This window comes from Macaca nemestrina, chromosome 6 (assembly GCF_043159975.1).
Source record: "Macaca nemestrina isolate mMacNem1 chromosome 6, mMacNem.hap1, whole genome shotgun sequence".
Classification (NCBI taxonomy): domain Eukaryota; kingdom Metazoa; phylum Chordata; class Mammalia; order Primates; family Cercopithecidae; genus Macaca; species Macaca nemestrina.
In genome coordinates this window covers 78056123-78076065 of record NC_092130.1, presented here as the reverse complement: position 1 = coordinate 78076065, position 19943 = coordinate 78056123, and the positions used below count along the sequence as shown (strand labels likewise).

Genomic DNA, 19943 nt, shown 5'->3' with positions numbered 1-19943 from the left:
ATAAGAGTAGATAATCCATTCAAAAAATAGCTAATTTTCTGTCTCATTTTAATAAAAATTCATTACAAGAAAAGACTATTTTTTAAAAAATCTATGCCTAGACACTCAGGAGAAGTATGTTTAAGCCAGCTTCTAGTCAATAAGTCTTATAATGATGGTGATACATGATTTCTTTGTTGGAAGGATTTTCTAGTAGTCCTTGTGTCAAGAGTTTCTAAACAGCCATTGGATTTCAAGAAAATGATCCAAACCAAATGTCATGAACCAGGAGGGATAGAACTATAGAATTAATAGGGAAAGACAATTGGCCTTTAGCAAATTAAGTTCCTCAAACTACTCCTTTTTAGTTTTCTTATTTTCCAGTCAATTTTCCACTCTTTTATTAAGATAAAAGGAAACGTTGGTTATGTAATTTCCCCTAAGTTTTTGTGCAATTCTTTCCCTAATCTAAAATCAGAGATATCTCACATAAGCCGAATTCAAGATCAGCCTGGGCAACACAGTGAGATTTCTCTACATAAAATTTAAAAATTAGCTGGGTATGGTGATGTGCACCTACAGTCCCAGCTACTCAGGAGACTGAGGGAGACTGAGGTTGCAGTGAGCCATGATCATGCTGCTACATTCCAGCCTGGGTGACAGAGTGAGACCGTGTTTCAAAAAAAAAAAAAAGGAAAATAATCAAACATTTTAAAAATTCTTTTTAACATTCTTATGATAGTAGTTTACATGAAGTCTTTGTTTACCACATCCAACATCTGAGCGACCTCAGAGACAGTTTGTACTGACTTTTTTCTTTATATGAGTCACATGTTCTTCTTTCTTCGCATTTTTCATGAGATTTTGTTGAAAACTGGACACTTCAAATAATACATTGTAGCTTTTCTGGATTCTGACTTCCACCCGCAGGAGTTGCGTTGTTGCTATTTTCTGTCTTTTGTTTATTACTTTTCAGGACTAATTAAATAAATTCTATCTCCCTGAGAGTGTGCAGCCACTGACGCCTCTGTTCTATTTTTAATTATTTTCTTCATTTTTAAGCCTGGCTTCCCAGGAGTCGCCCAGGGTCAGCATATCTTGATGGCCACCCAATAATTGGGCAGGGGTTTTACTTAAATGTCTTGAGTCAGTAGGGCTTCCAATTTTTGCTAAGGGGATCTGTACATGGATTGGATCACATATTCAAGTTTCAGGCAGTTTACAGGCTGCTTTGACTTTCACTTTCTGTTTATGTAGGGACTTGTGCTCAGCCAGGAACCAGCAGGTAACTGGGGCCATCTCTGACCTCTCCTGAGTGTGGGAAGCCTTTCAGATCCCCATGAATATATTAAGGCTTTCAAAGCCCAGTATCATTGGCCAGATGTATATTTTACATTTTTGGCTGGTTTACTGTTTACCCTAACCAGTATTGCTGCCTTCAGTGGCTGTGATGCCTGTCTTTTCCAAAGATTTGCCACTAATATTGTAATTGCTAACTAAATGCTCCAGGACTTTTCCATGGAGCTCCAAACTAGATCAACCACGTCAAGTGGCAGGAAGACCATTAGCCTTCACTGTTACCAAGACATGGAGGGTAGGGAAGGAAGAAAAGACAATGGATGCAGTCCCAAATTTAAATGCCACAGACCCTACTCTTCTAACCGATGTTCAAGAACACTTGAATAAGTGCTTTCAATTTACTGTATGCCTTTGCTTAATTTCCAGAGTTTCAAAATAGTTGGTGACAATTCTGCCACTTTTACCACCACATTTTGGAGGTCAGGATTTTCCACGTTTCTCACTCTGAAATTCTAAAAGTTCCACCTTCTGATAAACTTTGAAAAGAAATCAGATATCATCTAGTTATCTACTCAGATAGATGTTATTCAGAAGTCTAAGATTGTTACCAGGCATTATATTATTTTATATCCTGTCTAACAATAATAATAATAAAATCCTCCATTTCCAAGTAAGAAGAATTGGAATTGGCTTTTTTTTTTCCTTTCTGGCAGTAAACTTAAAACAAAAAAACTTTAAAACACTCATGTTTAAATTTTTTGAAGTGTTTTTAATAATTGTGTGTTAATTTTTAACAATATGAAAGAGATTATAACTAATTGGCTTCTGTATTGTTAAAATATATATACATGCAATATTTTGATAAAAATTAAAGCTAAATAAAAATCTGAATTAAATGTAACCAATTAGGAGGGATGGCTTTTGATTTGATTAAAAGATAAACACAGAATAGAAACAAGTAAACATATTTCTGATTTTATACAACATATACATTTGTTTTAGGATTAAACCAGTATAACAAAAAGAATACACACACACACACACACACACATATATCTCATTATGTTATAACAAAGATCAATGAAAGCATTAAGGAGGGAGAAACTCATTTTGCCTGGGAATATAAGGTAAGATTTGACAAAGAGTTTTTTTGATAATAGAGAAGAGAGAGAACGACATTTTAAATACAGAGATTGGCATCTACCAAAATACAGGACTATAAAATTACCTAATGTTTCCAGGAAAGACCAAGTGGCTGGAATGTAGAGGAGACAGGGCTAAAATTCTAAGAAAATGGGATAAGAAAATTCAGTGGATGCTACTGCAAAGGATCTTCAAAGTCCTACTAAAAGGTATGAAATTCATCTATCAAGTAATCTGAGAAATGACTTGATAAAATCTGTATATGAGAGATACAATTCTGCAAACAACAGAATGGATGAAGTTATGAATAGCAGAAGAAAAAACAAATGGAAAGTCAAATCATTATTTAAAAGTTGGTGTTTTTTAACTCCACAATATCTATATTGTAGACCTTGTTTCACTTAGAAAAACAAAGATTTTCTTCATTTAATATTGAGATATTTTCCACAAAACATGATGTTTGTGGGACTATTTTTCAACTTCTAGAGTTCTGAGTCACTTAAACATAATAAAAAAGATAACGTTGATACATACATGTCATCCCATTAAATGCCTTATTTATTTCTGCAGAGAAAAAATAAACACAAAATAATATAAAACTAAAAGAAATGGAAGGAAAATATCTGGTGCCAATCTCTGACACTAGTCAAGTTATTAGCAAAGCCAGCCCTATGTTTTATTATCTGTAAAGTGAATAAGTTAGTTAAAAGACTTCAAAAGTCTCACCCAGATTTAGATTGAACCCTTTACGGGTATTTTAATAAGTTCACTATTAGAAAATTACACAGGTCAACTTAGTTGGCTTGTTCAAGCAAACTATTTTACTTTACCCAAACAACAGCACATAAATCCTTGATACTAGTTCCAACTTGCAGATCTTTAAGTTTGCTGTCAAACCAATGACGCTGTTTATGTTTCGCAGCTTTTATCCGTGTTGAACCTATATATAAACAAGTAAAAAAACTTATGACATATTCAAATAACTAAAACCCATACATAAAACATACATACACACCCTAATACATTTAGTTGATCCTGAAATGGCAAATGAGTTATTTTTGGACAAGCTAAAGTCAATCTCATTAATTAAAAGACACAATCTTCTAAAACAGTGTTGTCCTGAAGAACATTCTGTAATAATGAAAACTTTCCATATCTGCACAGTCCAATACTGTAGCCACTGTCTACATGTGGTTATTAAATACTTGAAATGTAGCTCCTATGACTGAGTAAATAAAATTTTAATTTATTTTAAAATTTAGCCACACTTGATTTGCTCTAAAATATGAGGAAATAATCTTTGGATATAGCTAAAACTATTTTGTGCCAATGAAATGTACTATAATCAGGAGAGTATTTGATTTCGTTGACTTTAGATGTATTTTTCAGTGTTTCTAAGAAAATTTTAACAGTTATTATTTTATCTTACAACAATTCTAAGGTAGTCAATACATTAAATGCTAGGTAACTAGATTTAAATATGCTTCAGTTTTCAAGACACTGGAAGAACTATACATATAAAGCATTATTAAAAGGAAATAATGAGAAACAAAAATATGCACTAATTACAATGAAATTCTGGGCCAGTTGTGGTGGCTTACACCTGTAATCTCAACGCGTTGTGAAGCTAAGGTGGAAGGATAGCTTAAGACCAGGAGTTTAAGACCAGTCTGGGCAACATAACAAGACTCTATCCCTAGAAAGAAAAGCAAAAATTTTAAAAACTTGCTGAGCATGGTGGCATGCACCTGTAGTCCAAGCTACTCTGGAGGTGAGGCAGGAGGATGACTTGAGCCCAGAAGTTTGAGGCCGCAATGATCTGTGATCATACCACTGTACTTAGCCTGAGTGACAGAGGAAGGCCCTGTCTCAAAACTAAATAAAAAGAAGACATTCTGGTACATAAATCCAGTAATATTTGGCTGTAATCCTGATTTATTTGCTTCAATAACACTAGCACTTGACACTGTATCTCTATGACAAACCACTACAGCGAGAGGCATACCCATTTCATAAAAAATGTAGTATAGTCATTCTATGAGAATAAGAACCATAGTGGAAGAAACTACTATCCTCCAATTTAATAAATTACATTTTATAGTCACCTGGCATATTGTGTGGAAAGCATGACAATGGTATTAATGTAAACCATGCAACGAGAGCGGCAGAAAGAAAACGAATCCACCAAGTCCATAGCCATTCTGTACTACCATTTGTGCCTATAGTGCTTTAATAGAGAAAAATGAAAAGAATAATCAACTTTAGGTATTTGATTACAACAAAACCATAATCAAACAGAGTGGAGAAAGTGAGAGTGAGAGAGGGAGGGTTGGAAAGTGAGACAGAAATGGATTTTTTTTGGTTAATTTGTCACTATTGTTTGTTTTGTTGAGAGGGAGTAATTGTGAGTCCCCAATTATGTGCTTGTTTTGTCTTATAGGATCCTAATCTTTTCCCTTTTCCTTCTTTTTCTTGGCACCACTTAGGTAGCAAAAGGTACTTGTTTGTTCCTAGTTAACTTTTTTTCTCCACCAGAAGCTATGTATTTGGAACACTATCTTTTAAAATCTCACCTGTCCTTTAAAAACATTCTTAAAAATCAAGCACTTAGACCTTTATGACACACCTGGCCCTTTATGTTGCACAAGTGAAGCTTTTTATGGCATTTAATCCTTTCAATCACAAATATTTTGAAATCCCTTTCTTCTAGTCCCTTCTGTGAACTTTCAGATTTAGTGTGAATGTATCCTTCTAGTTATTATTCCAAATCACCCTTAGGGACCCTTTGCTGTCTTCTGTCTTCTGTGCAATTTTTCTTCATCTGCCTTTGCTCACCATAAAGCCTTACAGTGGGGAAGGTTATATGGGAAAGTCAAGGATTCTATGCTGGGATTTGTTATTATTCTAGATTTACTCATAATTATTTTGTAGTTTAAGCATACTTTGTCTTCGATTAATGCTGAAGCCATGGATTTGTGGAGAGTTTTCATAGTTGTGAAGCTATTCTGTCATTTAAGGAGTAGATTAGGGGGAGTTGATTAATACATAGACACCATTGTCTTCTACTCCACACACATTTAACATCCCCTCCAAACAGCCGCTGTGGGAGAATGCTCACATCCATGGGAACCATAGTTCTGGAAGTGCTGGTTTTTCATTGGTGTTTCTATACCAACCAAGATCTGGTGAATAACTTGCTTGCAGACCTTGTATTTCATAGGAATGTAGAGAATGTACACTGTCTTATTCACTGATGGGACAGCTCATTATTAAGGGTAGAAAATCCAATTTTCCTAGGGTTGCAGTCTTGATTGTCATTACCCACTTGTCATATATATATATATATATATATATATATATATATATATATATATATCTGCATATGCTACACTCAGGGAGTTTCAATTCCATATTGTCACTAGGGGAGTATGTTTCCTCATTGTTTATAATAGTCAGGAGTTTTTTTCACTTTTGAACCCAGCTATGTATTCTAACTATATACATTATATTACATGTGATTATTACATATGTGTATATAATTGTGTACCCAAAAGAGGTAGGGAAATCAACTAAAAAAACTATCAATTGTGATAAACAATATAATGGTTACATATAAAATATAGATATTCCATTCACAATACTAAAAAAATGTATGAAATGCCTAGGAATAGGTTTAATGGAATATGTTCAATAAAGGAAATTATAAATCTTTATTGAAGGGTATAAAAGAACAGAGGAAAGAAAGTAACATACCATATGCATGAAAAGATAACAGTCCTAATGTGGTCCATAAATTCAAGTAATTCAAATCAAAATGCTTTGATTAAAACCTTAGATTATAAAATTTAGATTGAAGAGTCATTTTGCAAACATAGCCCCAATGTTGCATGAAAAACAGTAATAAATGGATATTTCTCCTACCAAATAGCAAACTATACAATAAAGCTTTAGTAACTAAAATATTGTAACATTGGCATGGGAATAGAAATATGTATCAGGGAATAGATTAAATGTGACAAGAAGGAAATTTACAGATACAGGTAACTTTAATTTATGACGAAGATGGTATTTAATATCAATAAAAAACACATAATGATAGATAAATGTCATCAGTACAATCAGATATCCTCTTGAAGAAAAAAGAGAAGCTTGGCCCATGCCTCTTATATGCAAAAATAAACTGAAATTGAATGTTAAATATCAACATACAAACACATTTACAAAAGTACTAGAAAAAATATAGTCAAATATTTTAATAAGTTTATGGAGCATAAGAACTTCTTGTCCTAGCCAGAGCAATTAAACAAGAGAAAGAAATAAAAGGCATCCAAATCAGTAAAGAGGAAGTCAAACTGTTACTGTTCACCAATGATATGATCATATACCTAGAAAACCATAAAGACCCATTCAAAAAGCTCCAAGAACTGATGAATTCAGTAAAGTTTCAGGATAATGTATCAATGTACATAAATCAGTAGCACTGCTATACACCAACAGTGACCAACCTGATAAACAAATCAAGAACTCAATCTTTTTTACAACAGCTGCAATAAAATAAAATAAAATAAAATAAAATAAAATAAAATACTTAGGAACATACCCAACCAAGGAGGTGAAAAACCACTACCAGGAAAACTACAAAGCACTGCTGAAGGAAATCATAGGTGACACAAATGAATGGAAGCACATTCCATGCTTATGAATGGATAGAATCAATATTGTGAAAATGACCATACTGCCAAAAGCAATCTATTAATTCAATGCAATTTCCATCAAAGTACCAACATCATTTTTCACAGAACTAGAAAAAACAATCCTAAAATTCACATGGAACTGAAAAAGAGCCTGCATAGCCAAAGCAAGACTAAGGAAAAATAACAAATCTAGAGGCATCACACTACCTGACTTCAAAATATACTACAAGGCTGTAGTCAGCAAAACAGCATGCTACTGGTATTAAAATAGGCACATAGACCAATGGGACAGAATAGAGAACCTATAAATAAAGCCAAATACTTGCAACCAACTGATCTTTGACAAAGCAAACAAAAACTTTAATTGGGAAAAGGGCATCCTATTCAACAAATGGTGCTTGGATAATTGGCAAGCAACATATAGAAGAATGAAACTGGATACTCATTACCCATTTATATAAAAATTGACTCAAGTCTTACCTTATTGTCTTACCTTATACAAAAATCAACTCAAAATGGATCAAAGACTTAAATTTAAGACTTGACATCATAAAAATTCTAGAAAATAACATTATAGAAACTCTTCTAGATATTGGCTTAGGCAAAGAGTTAATGAACAAGAATCCCAAAGCAAATCCTAAAAGCAAAAATAAAGATGAGACCTAATTAAACAGAAAAGCTTCTGCAGAGCAAAAGAAATAATCAGCAGAGAAAACAGACAACCCACATTGTGGGAGAAAATATTTGCAAACTATGCGTATGACAGAGGACTAATATCCAGAATCAACTAGGAATTCAAACAAATCAGCAAGAAAAAAAAACAATCCCATCAAAAAGTGGGCAAACGACATCAAATTCTCTAAAGGCAATATATAAATGCCCAACAAACATATGAAAAAATGCTCAATATCACTAATTAGCAAGGAAAGACAAGTTAAAACCACAATGAGATACTACCTTACTCCTGCAAGAATGCCCATAATTAAAAAATAAAAATTAGTAGATGTTGGTGTGGATGTGGTGAGAAAGGAATACTTTTACACTGCTGGTGGAAATGTAAACTAGTACGATCACTGTGGAAAACAGTATGGAGATTTTATAAAGAACTGAAAGTAGAACTACCATTTGATCAAACAATCTCACTGCTGGGTATCCACCCAGAACAAAATAAGTCATTATATGAAAAAGACGCTTGCACATACATGTTTATAGTAGTACAACTTGCAATTGCAAAAATATGGAACCAGCCTAAAAGCCCATCAACAAATGAGTGGATAAAGAAAATGTGGTATATATACACCATGGAATACTACTCCGCCATAAAAAGGAACAAAATACTCCGGGCACGGTGGCTCACCTGTAATCCCAGCACTTTGGGAGGCCGAGGCAGGGGGATCACCTGAGCTCGGGAGTTCAAGACCAGCCTGACCAACGTGGAGAAACCCCATCTCTACTAAAAATAGAAAATTATCCGGGCGTGGTGACACATGCCTGTAATCGCAGTTACTTGGGAGGCTGAGGCAGGAGAATTGCTTAAACCCGGGAGGCGAAGGTTACAGTGAGTTGAGATCGCACCATTGCACTACAGCCTGGGCGACAAGAGCAAAATTCAGTCTCAAAAAAAAAAAAAAAAGGAACAAAATAATGGCATTTGCAGCAACTGGACGGAATTGCGCATGTTCTCACTCATTAGTGGGAGCTAAGCTATGAGGATGTAAAGGCATAAGAAGAAATGTAATGGACTTTGGGGACTTGCAGGGGAGGGTAGGATGGGGGGTGAGGGATAAAAGACTACACATTGAGTACAGTGCACACTTCTCAGGTGGTAGGTGCACCAAAATCTCAGAAATAACCACTAAAGAACTTATTCACATAACACCTGTTCCCCCAAAACTATCGAAATAAAAAAAACAGAACTTCTTAAGAAAGAAAGAACATTCAAAGTTTATGGAAAGAAAAATATTGATATATTTGATGATATAAAAACTTTTAAAGTTTGTATAATATACCATATACAAAATTTAAGGACAGATTGGGAGAAATTATTTGTCATAGGTCTAGCAAACAATTCATATCCATAATAAGTGAAGAATTTTTATAAATCTATAAGAAATAATGAACCAATATAAAAATAAGACAGAATATAAGCAGCAATTTCAAAAAAATACAGAAGGCTAACATACATACTGAGTTCTAATAATACATTCTCTTTGAGTAATTTAATAAAAGGGACTATTTAAGGGACATAAGGAAAGTTTAAAGAAATCTGAATAGGAAGAGATGGTATCCTGGGTCTTGCAACAGAAGACAGCCATTACCACCTGAAAAGGTGCCTGAAGAGGCAAGAGGAGACAGAAGTTAAGTGAACTCTACAGGTGGTTGTATCAGAGGGTCATAAGACAAATGTAGCCTTTATTAAAGAGACACCACCAAGCCATTGAGATTCATCAGGAAAGGAGAGGAAAGAATAAATATCCAGATTTAAGTTTCCTCAAGCTCTCAGATCTCTTGCCAGTGCTCTTCACAAGCCAAGCCTAAAACTAAGCTAGATTGTAAAGGAGACCAATGATGTCGTCTATAATAGATCAGCCTCTTTAGGTACAGAGCAGAGTGGAGAAAAGTAGAGAGTGGAACTATGGCAGCAAACTGATGATATCCAACACACCCCATCACTTTTGTACCTCAGAATCTATCAGTGCTCTTTGCTGGAAAAAATAAAATTCTTGGGTGAGAAAATTCTTGAGATAACTACACCGAATCCTGTTAGCTATTATACAATTATGGCATTATAACAATTCAAATATATTTGCAACTGAAAACTAAAACATTGTTATAGAAGACGTTGTTAGTGTCCCATTTGTATTATGTCACCTAGGCATTCATCACTCCCATATATAGCAAATGAATAACTTTGAATAGCAGGAACTCTATGCTTGGCCCAGTTCTCAGAGAGCAGGTCAGAAATCCTAGGGCTTAATATTAACTCGAGGAGCATCGCTTGACCAACAATTTCCAAGAGTTAGTGGAGATATATATATATATATATCACATATATATATATATATCACATATATATATATGTGATAACTCTTATCTTACACTGTCCACCAGAGTTCTCCAGTGGGATTGAGTCCTAGTTGCCCCAAGCAGTAAATTGCTCAATATAACGAACACTTTATTGTCTTTTTTAACTTCCTGTGCTTATTTCCACACTACCCTATCATGCTTCCTAGTATCATTTCTCAAATTAATAGTGTGCCCTCACGTATTTATCTCAATTCTTTGTCTCAAGTACGTTGAGAGAAAGGTATTATGTCTAAAATAGTTACCATTACCAGGGCTCATCATATAACCTAGAAGAATAAAAATTAGAAGAAAATTAACACAAAAACCTAGTTGCTACTGTCCCTGCATCATTAGTAGTGACAAGGTCTGAGGTTACCATCACATCTTCCTTCATTCACCATCTATTTTATGAATACCTTACCCTCAGCTAGTACCTTGGTTGGAAAGAATACTTCATCTGGTGAGGTGACCCAAACTATCATTCCTATAAGATCTGAGCCTTAGTGGTATTTTCTTTAATGACTTGAGGCAGTTATTCATTAAAAAGAACCACTGGACAATGTGAATACTAAGAATCAAATAAATCCCCTGGATTTCAAACAAAGTTATGCCTGTCTCTGCTATATAGCAGAAACCCATTCCTCCCCAACCAGTAACTCAGAATATTCACATTAGTTAGTACTGTGATTCTCTTTTTTCTTTTTAACTTTTATTTTAAGTTCATGGGTACAAGTGCAGGATGTGAAGGTTTGTTAAATAAGTAAATGTGTGTCGGGGGGGTTGTTTTACAGATTATTTCATCAACCAGCTATTAAGTCTAGTATCAATTAGATACTTTTTCTGATCCTCTTCCTCCCCCCACCCCACCCTCTGCCCTCCAGTGGGCCCCAGCTGTTTTTCCCATCTATGTATCTATGTGTTCTCGTAATTTAGCTCCCACTTGTAAGAGAGAAAATATGGTATTTGGTTTTCTATTCCTGTATTAGTTTACTAAGGATGATGGCCTCCGGCTCCATTCATATCCCTCCAAAGGACACAATCTCGTTCCTTTTTATGGCTGCATAATATTCCATGGTGTATATTTACCACATTTTCTTTGTCTAGTCTATCATTGATGGGCATTTAGATCAATTCTATTTATTTGCTATTGTGAATAATGCTGCAATGAACATACCATGAACAACCAGCATGTGTCTTTCTAATTGGATGATGTTTATCTTTGGGTATATACCCAGTAATAGGATTGCTAGGTTGAATGGTATTTCAGTCTCTAGGTCTTTCAGGAATTACCGCACTGTCTTCCACAATGGTTGAACTAATTTATACTCCTACCAAGAGTGTAAAAGAGTTCCTTTTTCTCCACAGCTTCACCAGCATCTGTAAATTTTTGACTTTTTAATGTGACTTATGTGAAATAGTACCTCATTGTGGTTTTGATTTGTATTTCTCTAATGATTAGTGATGTTGAGACTTTTTTCATATAATTGTGGGCCACATGTAAGTCTTCTTTTGAGAAGTGTCTGTTCATGTCCTTTGGCCACTTTTTAATGGAGTTGTTTTTTTCTTTTTTTCCTTGTAAATTTATACTCCTTATCAATGCTGGATATTATTAGACTTTGGTCAGATGCATAGCTTGTCAAAATTTTCTCCCATTCTGTAGGTTGTCTGTTTACTCTGTTGATAGTTTCTTTTGGCTGTTCAGTAGCTCTTTAGTTTAATTAGATCTCAATCATCAATTTTTGCTTTTGTTGCAATTGTTTTGGTGTCTTCACCATGAAATCTTTGCCCATGCCTATTCCTGAGTGATACAGCCTAGGTTTTCTTTTAGGGTTTTTATAGCTTTGGGTTTTACATTTAAGTCTTTAATCCATCTTGAGTTGATTTTTGTATATTGTGATTTTTTGCATATGGTGTATATGAAGTTCTGATTCCTTTGTAAACCTCGTCTTTACCAAAAATACAAAAACATTATCCTGGTATGATGATGCATGCCTGTAGTCCCAGCTACTCCAGAGGTGGGAAGATCACCTGAGTCCAGGAATCGAGGCTTTAGTGAGCTGTGATTACACCACTGCACTCCAGCCTGGGTGAGAATCTCTTTAAAAAAAATAACAAAACTGGTGGCAGGCAAGAGATCTTTTGCAGGGGAACTTCCATTTATAAAACCATCAAATCTCATGAGACTTATTCACTACATGTGAGTACAGTATGAGGAAAACTGCCCCTACAATTCAATTATCTCCACTTGGCCCCACCCTTACCATGTGGGGATTATTACATTGAAGGTGAGATTTGGGTAAGGACACAGCCAAACCGTATCAGTGTCCTTGAATGTTCTTTTGTATTTGTATGGTATCAGTAGTAATATCTCCCATTTCATTTCTAATTGAGATTATTTGAATCATCTTTCTTTCTTTCCTGGTTAATCTCACTAATGGTCTATATATTTTGTTTATCTTTTCAAAGAACCAGCTTTGTGTTTCATTTATCTTTTGTATTTTTTGTTTCAATTTCATTTAGTTCTGCTCTGATCTTTGTTATTTCTTTTCTTCTGCTGATTTTGTGTTTGGTTCATTCTTGTTTCTCTAGTTCCTTGAAGTGTGACCTTAGATGGTCTAATCATGCTCTTTCAGAGTTTTTTATGTAGGCATTTAATGTTATAAACTTTCCTTTTAGCATTGCTTTTGCTGTATCCCAGGGGTTTTGATAGGTTTGTGTCACTATTATCGTTCAGTTCAAAGAAATGTTTAATTTCCATATTGATTTCATTATTGATCCAGTAATCATTCAGGAGCAGGTTGTTTAATTTCCATGTATTTGCATGGTTTTGAGGTTTCCTTTTGGAGTAGATTTCCAATTTCATTCCACTGTGGTCTGAGAGGATACTTGATATGCTTTCAATTGTCTTAAATTTATCGAGACATATTTTGTGGCCTATCATACAGTCTATCTTAGAGAATGTTTCATGTGTTGATGAAAAGAATATATCCTGCAGTTGTTGGGTAAAATGTTCTGTAAATATCTGTTAAGTCCATTTGTTCTAGGGTATATTTTAAGTCCATTGTTTCTTTGTTGACTTTCTGTCTTGATGACCTATCTAGTATTGTCAGTGGAGTATTGAAGTCCCCACTATTACTGTGTTGTCATCTATCTCATTTCTTACATCGAGTAGTAATTATTTTAAAAGTTTAGGAGCTCCAGCATTAAGTGCATATATATTTAGGATTGTGACATTTTCCTGTTGAACTAGACTTTTTATCATTTTATAACATCCCTCTTTTTCTTTTTTAACTGTTGTTGCTTTAAAGTCTGTTTTGTCTGATATAAGCTACTCCTGCTCACTTTTAGTTACCATTTGCATGGAATATCTTTTTTTACCCTTTCACTTTAAGTTTATGTGAGTCCTTATGTATTATGTGAGTCTCTTGAAGACAGCAGGTACTTGGTTTTCTTCTAGGGCTTTTATGGTTTCAGGTCTTATGTTTAAGTCTTTAATCCATCTTGAGTTAATTTTTGTATAAGGTGTAAGGAAAAGATCCAGTTTCAGCTTTCTACATATGGCTAGCCAGTTTTCCCAGCACCATTTATTAAATAGGAAATCCTTTCCCCATTGCTTGTTTTTATCAGGTTTGTCAAAGATCAGATGGTTGTAGATGTGTGGTACTATTTCTGAGGCCTCTGTTCTGTTCCATTGTACTATATGTCTGTTTTGGTACCAGTACCATGCCATTTTGGTTACTGTAGCATTGCAGTATAGTTTCAAGTCAGGTAGCTCGATGCCTCCAGCTTTGTTCTTTTGGTTTAGGATTGCCTTGCCTGTGCAGGCTTTTTTTTTGGTTTCACATGAAGTTTAAAGTAGTTTTTTCCAATTCTGTGAAGAAAGTCATTGGTAGCTTGATGGGGATGGCACTGAATCTATAAATTACTTTGGGCAGTATGGCCATTTTCACGATATTGATTCTTCGTATCCATGAGCATGGAATATTCTTCCGTTTGTTTGTGTCCTTTTTTATTTCGTTGAGCAGTGGTTTGTAGTTTTCCTTGAAGAGGTCCTTCATATCCCTTGTAAGTTGGATTCCTAGGTATTTTATTCTCTTTGTAGTAATTGTGAATGGGAGTTCACTCATGATTTTGCTCTCTGTCTGTTCTTGGTGTATAGGAATGTTTGTGATTTTTGCACATTTATTTTGTATCCTGAGACTTTGCTGAAGTTGCTTATCAGCTTTAGGAGATTTTGGGCTGAAATGATGGGGTTTTCTAAGTATACAGTCATGTCATCTGCAAACAGGGACAATTAGACTTCCTCTTTTCCTAATTGAATACCCTTTAATTCTTTCTCTTTCCTGATTGCCCTGGCCAGAACTTCCAATACTATGTTGAATAGGAGTGGTGAGAGAGGTCATCCTTGTCTTGTGCCAGTTTTCAAAGGGAATGCTTCCAGGTTTTGCATATTCAGTATGATATTGGCTGTGGGTTTGTCATAAATAGTTATTTTGAGATACGTTCCATCAATCCCTAGTTTATTGAGAGTTTTTAGCATGAAAGGCTGTTGAATTTTGTCGAAGGTCTTTTCTGAATCTATTGAGATAATTGTGGTTTTTGTCATCAGTTCTGTTATCTGATGGATTTTGTTCATTGATTTGCATATGCTGAACCAGCCTTGCATCCCAGGGATGAAGCCGACTTGATCATGGTGGATAAGCTTTTTGATGAACTGCTGGATTCGGTTTGCCAGTATTTTCTTGAGGATTTTCGCATTGATGTTCATCAGGGATATTGGCCCTTTGGTATCAGGATGATGCTTGCCTCATAAAATGAGTTAAGGAGGATTCCCTCCCCCTTTCTATTGTTTGGAATAGTTTCAGAAGGAATGGTACCAACTCTTCTTTGTACCTCTGGTAGAATTCAGTTGTCAATCTGTCTGGTCTTGAACTTTTTTTCGTTGGCAGGCTATTAAATATTGCCTCAATTTCAGAGCCTGTTACTGGTCTATTCAGAGATTCAACTTCTTCCTGGTTTAGTCTTGAGAAGGTCTATGTGACCAGGAATTTATCCATTTCTTCTAGATTTTCTAGTTTATTTGCATAGAGGAGTTTATAGTATTCTCTGATGGTAGTTTATATTTCTGTGGGATCAGTGGTGATATCCCCTTTATCATTTTTTATTGTGTGTATTTGATTCTTCTCTCTTTTCTTCTTTATTAGTCTTACTCGCAGTCTATCTATTTTGTTAATCTTTTCAAAAAACCAGCTCCTGGATTCACTAATTTTTTGAAGGGTTTTTTGTCTCATGGAGTGTTCCCTTGAGCAGGAGATGTGTTACTCTCCTGCTTCCCTTAGGGATTGGGCTTCCTGAAAGCTGGATTGTTGCAATTATTATTTCTCTTCTGGTCTAGCTACCCAGTGGAATTACCAGGCTTCAGGCTGGTACTGGGGAGTGTCTCTAAAGAGTCCTATAATGTGATTTTCTTAAGGCCTGTCAGCCATGGAATCCGGCACCTGTTCTGGTGGAGGTAGCAGGGGAATGCAGTGGACTCTGTTAAGGTCCTTGGTTGTAGTTTTGTTTACTGCACTGGTTTTCTCGATTGTCGTTTGTGCTTGTAATAAAAGTGTCAGAGAGACTCAGGACCTCTGTTAGTCAGGATGTTATAGGCAGTGGAGTTAACTGTTGTTTTCTCCTTTCTTGGGGCATGGTTGTTCTTTCATGAGTTGTTGTAATGATTTCTCCATGGTCATTTTTCACATGAGCCCATTAATGAAGACCTAGGTTGGTTTTTAAAAAAGAGACGGAGGCTCACTGATATTAACAGGATTGGTCATATTGTTCAACTGACCTGAGAACCTTCCAAAGTAAATCCCTGCTTCATGTGCCCCTTCAGAGAAGTTCAATCACATATTCTTCTTACCACCTATTTTCCAATCTTGCTCTAAGTCTCTAACTACCCAAACAAGCTGAATATAAATCATTAGATATTTATACTTCAGGCCATCTCTCCTATATTAAGTGGACAACCTTAATACGGGACAGCCTGAAGTTCTAACTGCTAGAAGGATTTCCTGTATCTTAAGGCCACTGTTTAGTGAAGCCATAATGGAGTGGCCATTCCTTTCTGAACATTCACACACTTAAATGTTTCTTTTTCTCTGGAAATATTCTCTAGCATTGTTAAAATAACCCATACAACCCAGAATTTTTTAAAATTACTTTGTCATTTGAATTAAATGCTATGCCCACTTAATTTCCTAAAGCCTTAATCACAATCCACAACCTGTGATAATTTTAATAACTATGTCCAATTTATCACTAGCAAGAATATCTGTGCACACGAACATTCAACATAGTTCTGGAACCCTATTATTGCTACTTCTGATACTGCTTCTAATATCACTCAGAATCCTGGTAGAAAATGTATACTTAACTCACACTAGATCATCTGAAGAGGGATAAGGGAACTATTTTTAGTAATGTGGGCAGACTTCAGGGAAAATAACAAGGCATAGTATAACATTCTGGGGCTAGCAATAGTAGCAACCTCTTATCACAGCCCTGAATGTCATTGGAACAGTGCTTAATAAATGTTGATGGTATCCTGCTGATAGCCATGACCTTCAGAAGAGAAATACAACCAATCTAGGTACAAGCCTTCAGGAAGAACCTGAAAGAATAAATGCCGTAATCTTAAGCTTCCCCTGCCTTCTCATCTGCCAGTGACTCTCAGTGGCAAAACCTAAGTGAAATCTAGAGTACAGAGGAATACATTGAGGCTGTCAATACAGGTCAGCCTCCCTGAGCAGAGGAGGATGGAGAAGATGTTAGAAAGATGAAGAGTAAATTTAGAGAGGCAAACAAAATATATTCAGCACATAGCTTATTCCCTGAAAACTTATCTATTCCCTTTTATGATATTTGTCTGGTAGTTACCAAAAATTTATACTAGCTCGGTAAGAACCCAAGTGAGTTGCCAGGGGACCTAGCAGGATAGTTTCCAGGTAGTATCTGTAGCAATAAACAACCATGGAACCATTCTTTGGTATCTCAGTTTCTACTAGTTCTTCCTTCATATGAACTCAGAATTTCAGAAATGGAAGGTTTACTTCACTATTTTCTTAAAGTGGTAGGAATAGCTCCTTAATTAACTCCATCATCTCAAAAAGAGAACAAGAAAAGTTGAGGAGGAGGTAACTGATGGTACTAGTTCCCAATATATAATTAAAATACAGTTTTAAAATATATATTTATAAAACTGTTGCAAGGAAATAGCAGAATTACAGCAGAATTATTGTAAATGAAACAGAGCCTGGGAAAACCATAGAGAAAATAAACAAAACAGAGAGATGGTTTTTTAAAAGAGATTAACAAAATTGACAAACCTTGGCCAGAGAAATTAAGAAAAAGGAGATAAGACTGAAATAACAAAAATCAGAAATGAGCGGAAGACTTTACAACTAAATGCCACAGAAATAAGAAGAATCACAAGAAACTACTATGAATAATTTTATCCCAACAAATTAGATAACTTAGAAGACATGGATACATTTCTAGAAACATTCAACCTACCAACAAAATGATGAAGAAACAAAATATCTGAACAGACCTGTAACTAGTAAGGTGATTGAATCAACTGTCAAAAACCTCCCAAAAAAGGGAAGCCCAGGGCCAAATAGCTTCACTGGAGAACCGTACCAAATATTTCAATAAGCATTAACAATAATCCTCCTCAAAATCCTCCAAGTAATTGAAGAGGAGGGAATACTTCAAATTCTTTCTATGTGGCCAACCTACTCTAATACTAAACCTAGACAAAGCTACTACAAGAAAACTACAGACTAATATCTCTGATGAATACTGATGAAAAAATTATAATCAAAACACAAGCAAATTGAATGTAACAGCATATTAAAGGGATTATACATCATAATCAAGTGGGATTTATTCCTGGAATATAAAGATGGTTCAGCATATGAAAATAAATCAGTATAATACACCACATTAACATAATAGAGAAAAACCACATGATCATATCAATTGATTCAGAAAAAGCATTTGACAAAATTCAATGCCCTTTTATGACAAAAACACTGAGAAAACTAGGAATACAAGGAAATTACACCTTAACCTAGTAAAGGTCTTATATTAAAAGCCTACAGTTAACATCATGCTCAATGGTGAAAATCAGCAAGTTTTCTAAGATCAGGAACAAATCCATAGTTTGTTCTCCCCATGTTCAACACAGTACTGGAAGGTCCTAGCCAGAAAAATTGGAGAAGAAAAAGAAATAAAAGGCATCCAAATTGGAGAAGAAGAAGTAAAATTATCTCTGTTCTCAGATGACATGATCTTATATATAGAAAACCCTAAGGATCATACATACATGCATACACATACCGTATGCCTAACTATTAGAACTACTAAATGAATTTAGTAATTCATTTAGGATACAGTAATTCATTGCAGGATACAATATCAACACAAAAATATCAGTTGCATTTCCATACACTAACAATGAACAGTGTACAAGGAGAAAGACTTGCACATTGCAAACTATAAAACATTGCTGAAAAAAAGTAAAGACACAAATAGATGTAAAGCTATCCCATGTTTATGGATTAAACACGAGAGTTAATATTAATATTCTTAGAATTAGAATATTGCTAAAATGCTTATACAGCCCAAAATGAAACACAGATTTAATGCAATCCCTATCAAAACTCCAATGGCATTTTTTACAAAAATAGGAAAAATTCATGTGGAATCAGAAAAGACCCTGAACAGCCAAATCAGTCTTGAAAAAGAAAAACAAAGTTGGAGGCATAACACTTCCTGATTTCAAATATATTGCAAAGCTACAGTCCTCAAAACAGTAGGGTACTGGTATAAAGACCAACACATAGACCAATGAAATAGAACAGAGAACCCAGAAATAACCCCTCATATATATGGTCAAATGATCTTTGACGGGGTGCCAAGGCTACACAATGTGCAAAGAATTGTCTTCAAAAAACAATGTTGGGAAAACTGGATATCCACATGCAAAAAATGAAGCTGGACCCTTACCTTACACCATATACAAAAATTAACTCAAAATGGATTAGACATCTAAACACAAGGCCTGAAACCATAAAATTCTTAGAGGAAAGCATAGGGAGAATGCTTCGTGACATTGGATTTGACGATTATTTTTAGGATATTACACCAAAAGCCTAGGCAGCAAACCAAAAACAGATGAATGCACTACACAGAACTTAAAAACTTTTTTGCAGTAAAAGAAACAATTGGTGAAGTGAAAAGGCAACCTGCAGAATGGCAGAAAACATTTGCAAACCGTGTATTGAAAAGAGGCTAATATGCAGAATATATAAAGAACTTCAACACAACAACAACAAAAAAGCAATCTGAATTAAAAATGGCCAAAGGACTTGGATTGATAAAAGAAGGTATACAAATGGCCAAGAAGCATTGAAAAGATACTCAACACCACTAATAATCAGGGAAATGCAAATCAAAACCATAATAAGGTATCACCTTGGATCCATTAGGATGGTCACTATCAGAAAAACAAACAAACAGAAAAAACAAGTATTGGTGAGGATGTGGAGAAATTGGAACCCTGTGCACTGCAGGAATGTAAAATGGTGCAGTTTTTTAAAAAATGGTATAAAAGTTTTTCAAAAAAATAAAATTGGAAAAATAGACTTACCTTATGATCTAGCAATCCAATTTCTGAGTATATATACAAAAGAATTGACAACAGGATATCTGTGG

The 19943-nt window shown here is 35.0% G+C and overlaps 1 protein-coding gene across 2 annotated transcripts in view; it reads right to left on the bottom strand.

Annotated features, from left to right (window-relative positions):
* LOC105471064 (solute carrier organic anion transporter family member 6A1) overlaps positions 1-19943 on the bottom strand; it is a 139716-nt gene that overhangs the window by 84352 nt on the left and 35421 nt on the right. For both annotated transcript variants that reach the window (XM_011723402.3, XM_011723401.3), the window contains exons 5-6: positions 4527-4648; positions 3252-3361 (exon numbers count right to left, since the gene is read on the bottom strand). In XM_011723402.3, the coding sequence (XP_011721704.2) occupies positions 3252-3361; positions 4527-4648 (232 nt within the window). The remainder of the gene's footprint in view (positions 1-3251; positions 3362-4526; positions 4649-19943) is intronic.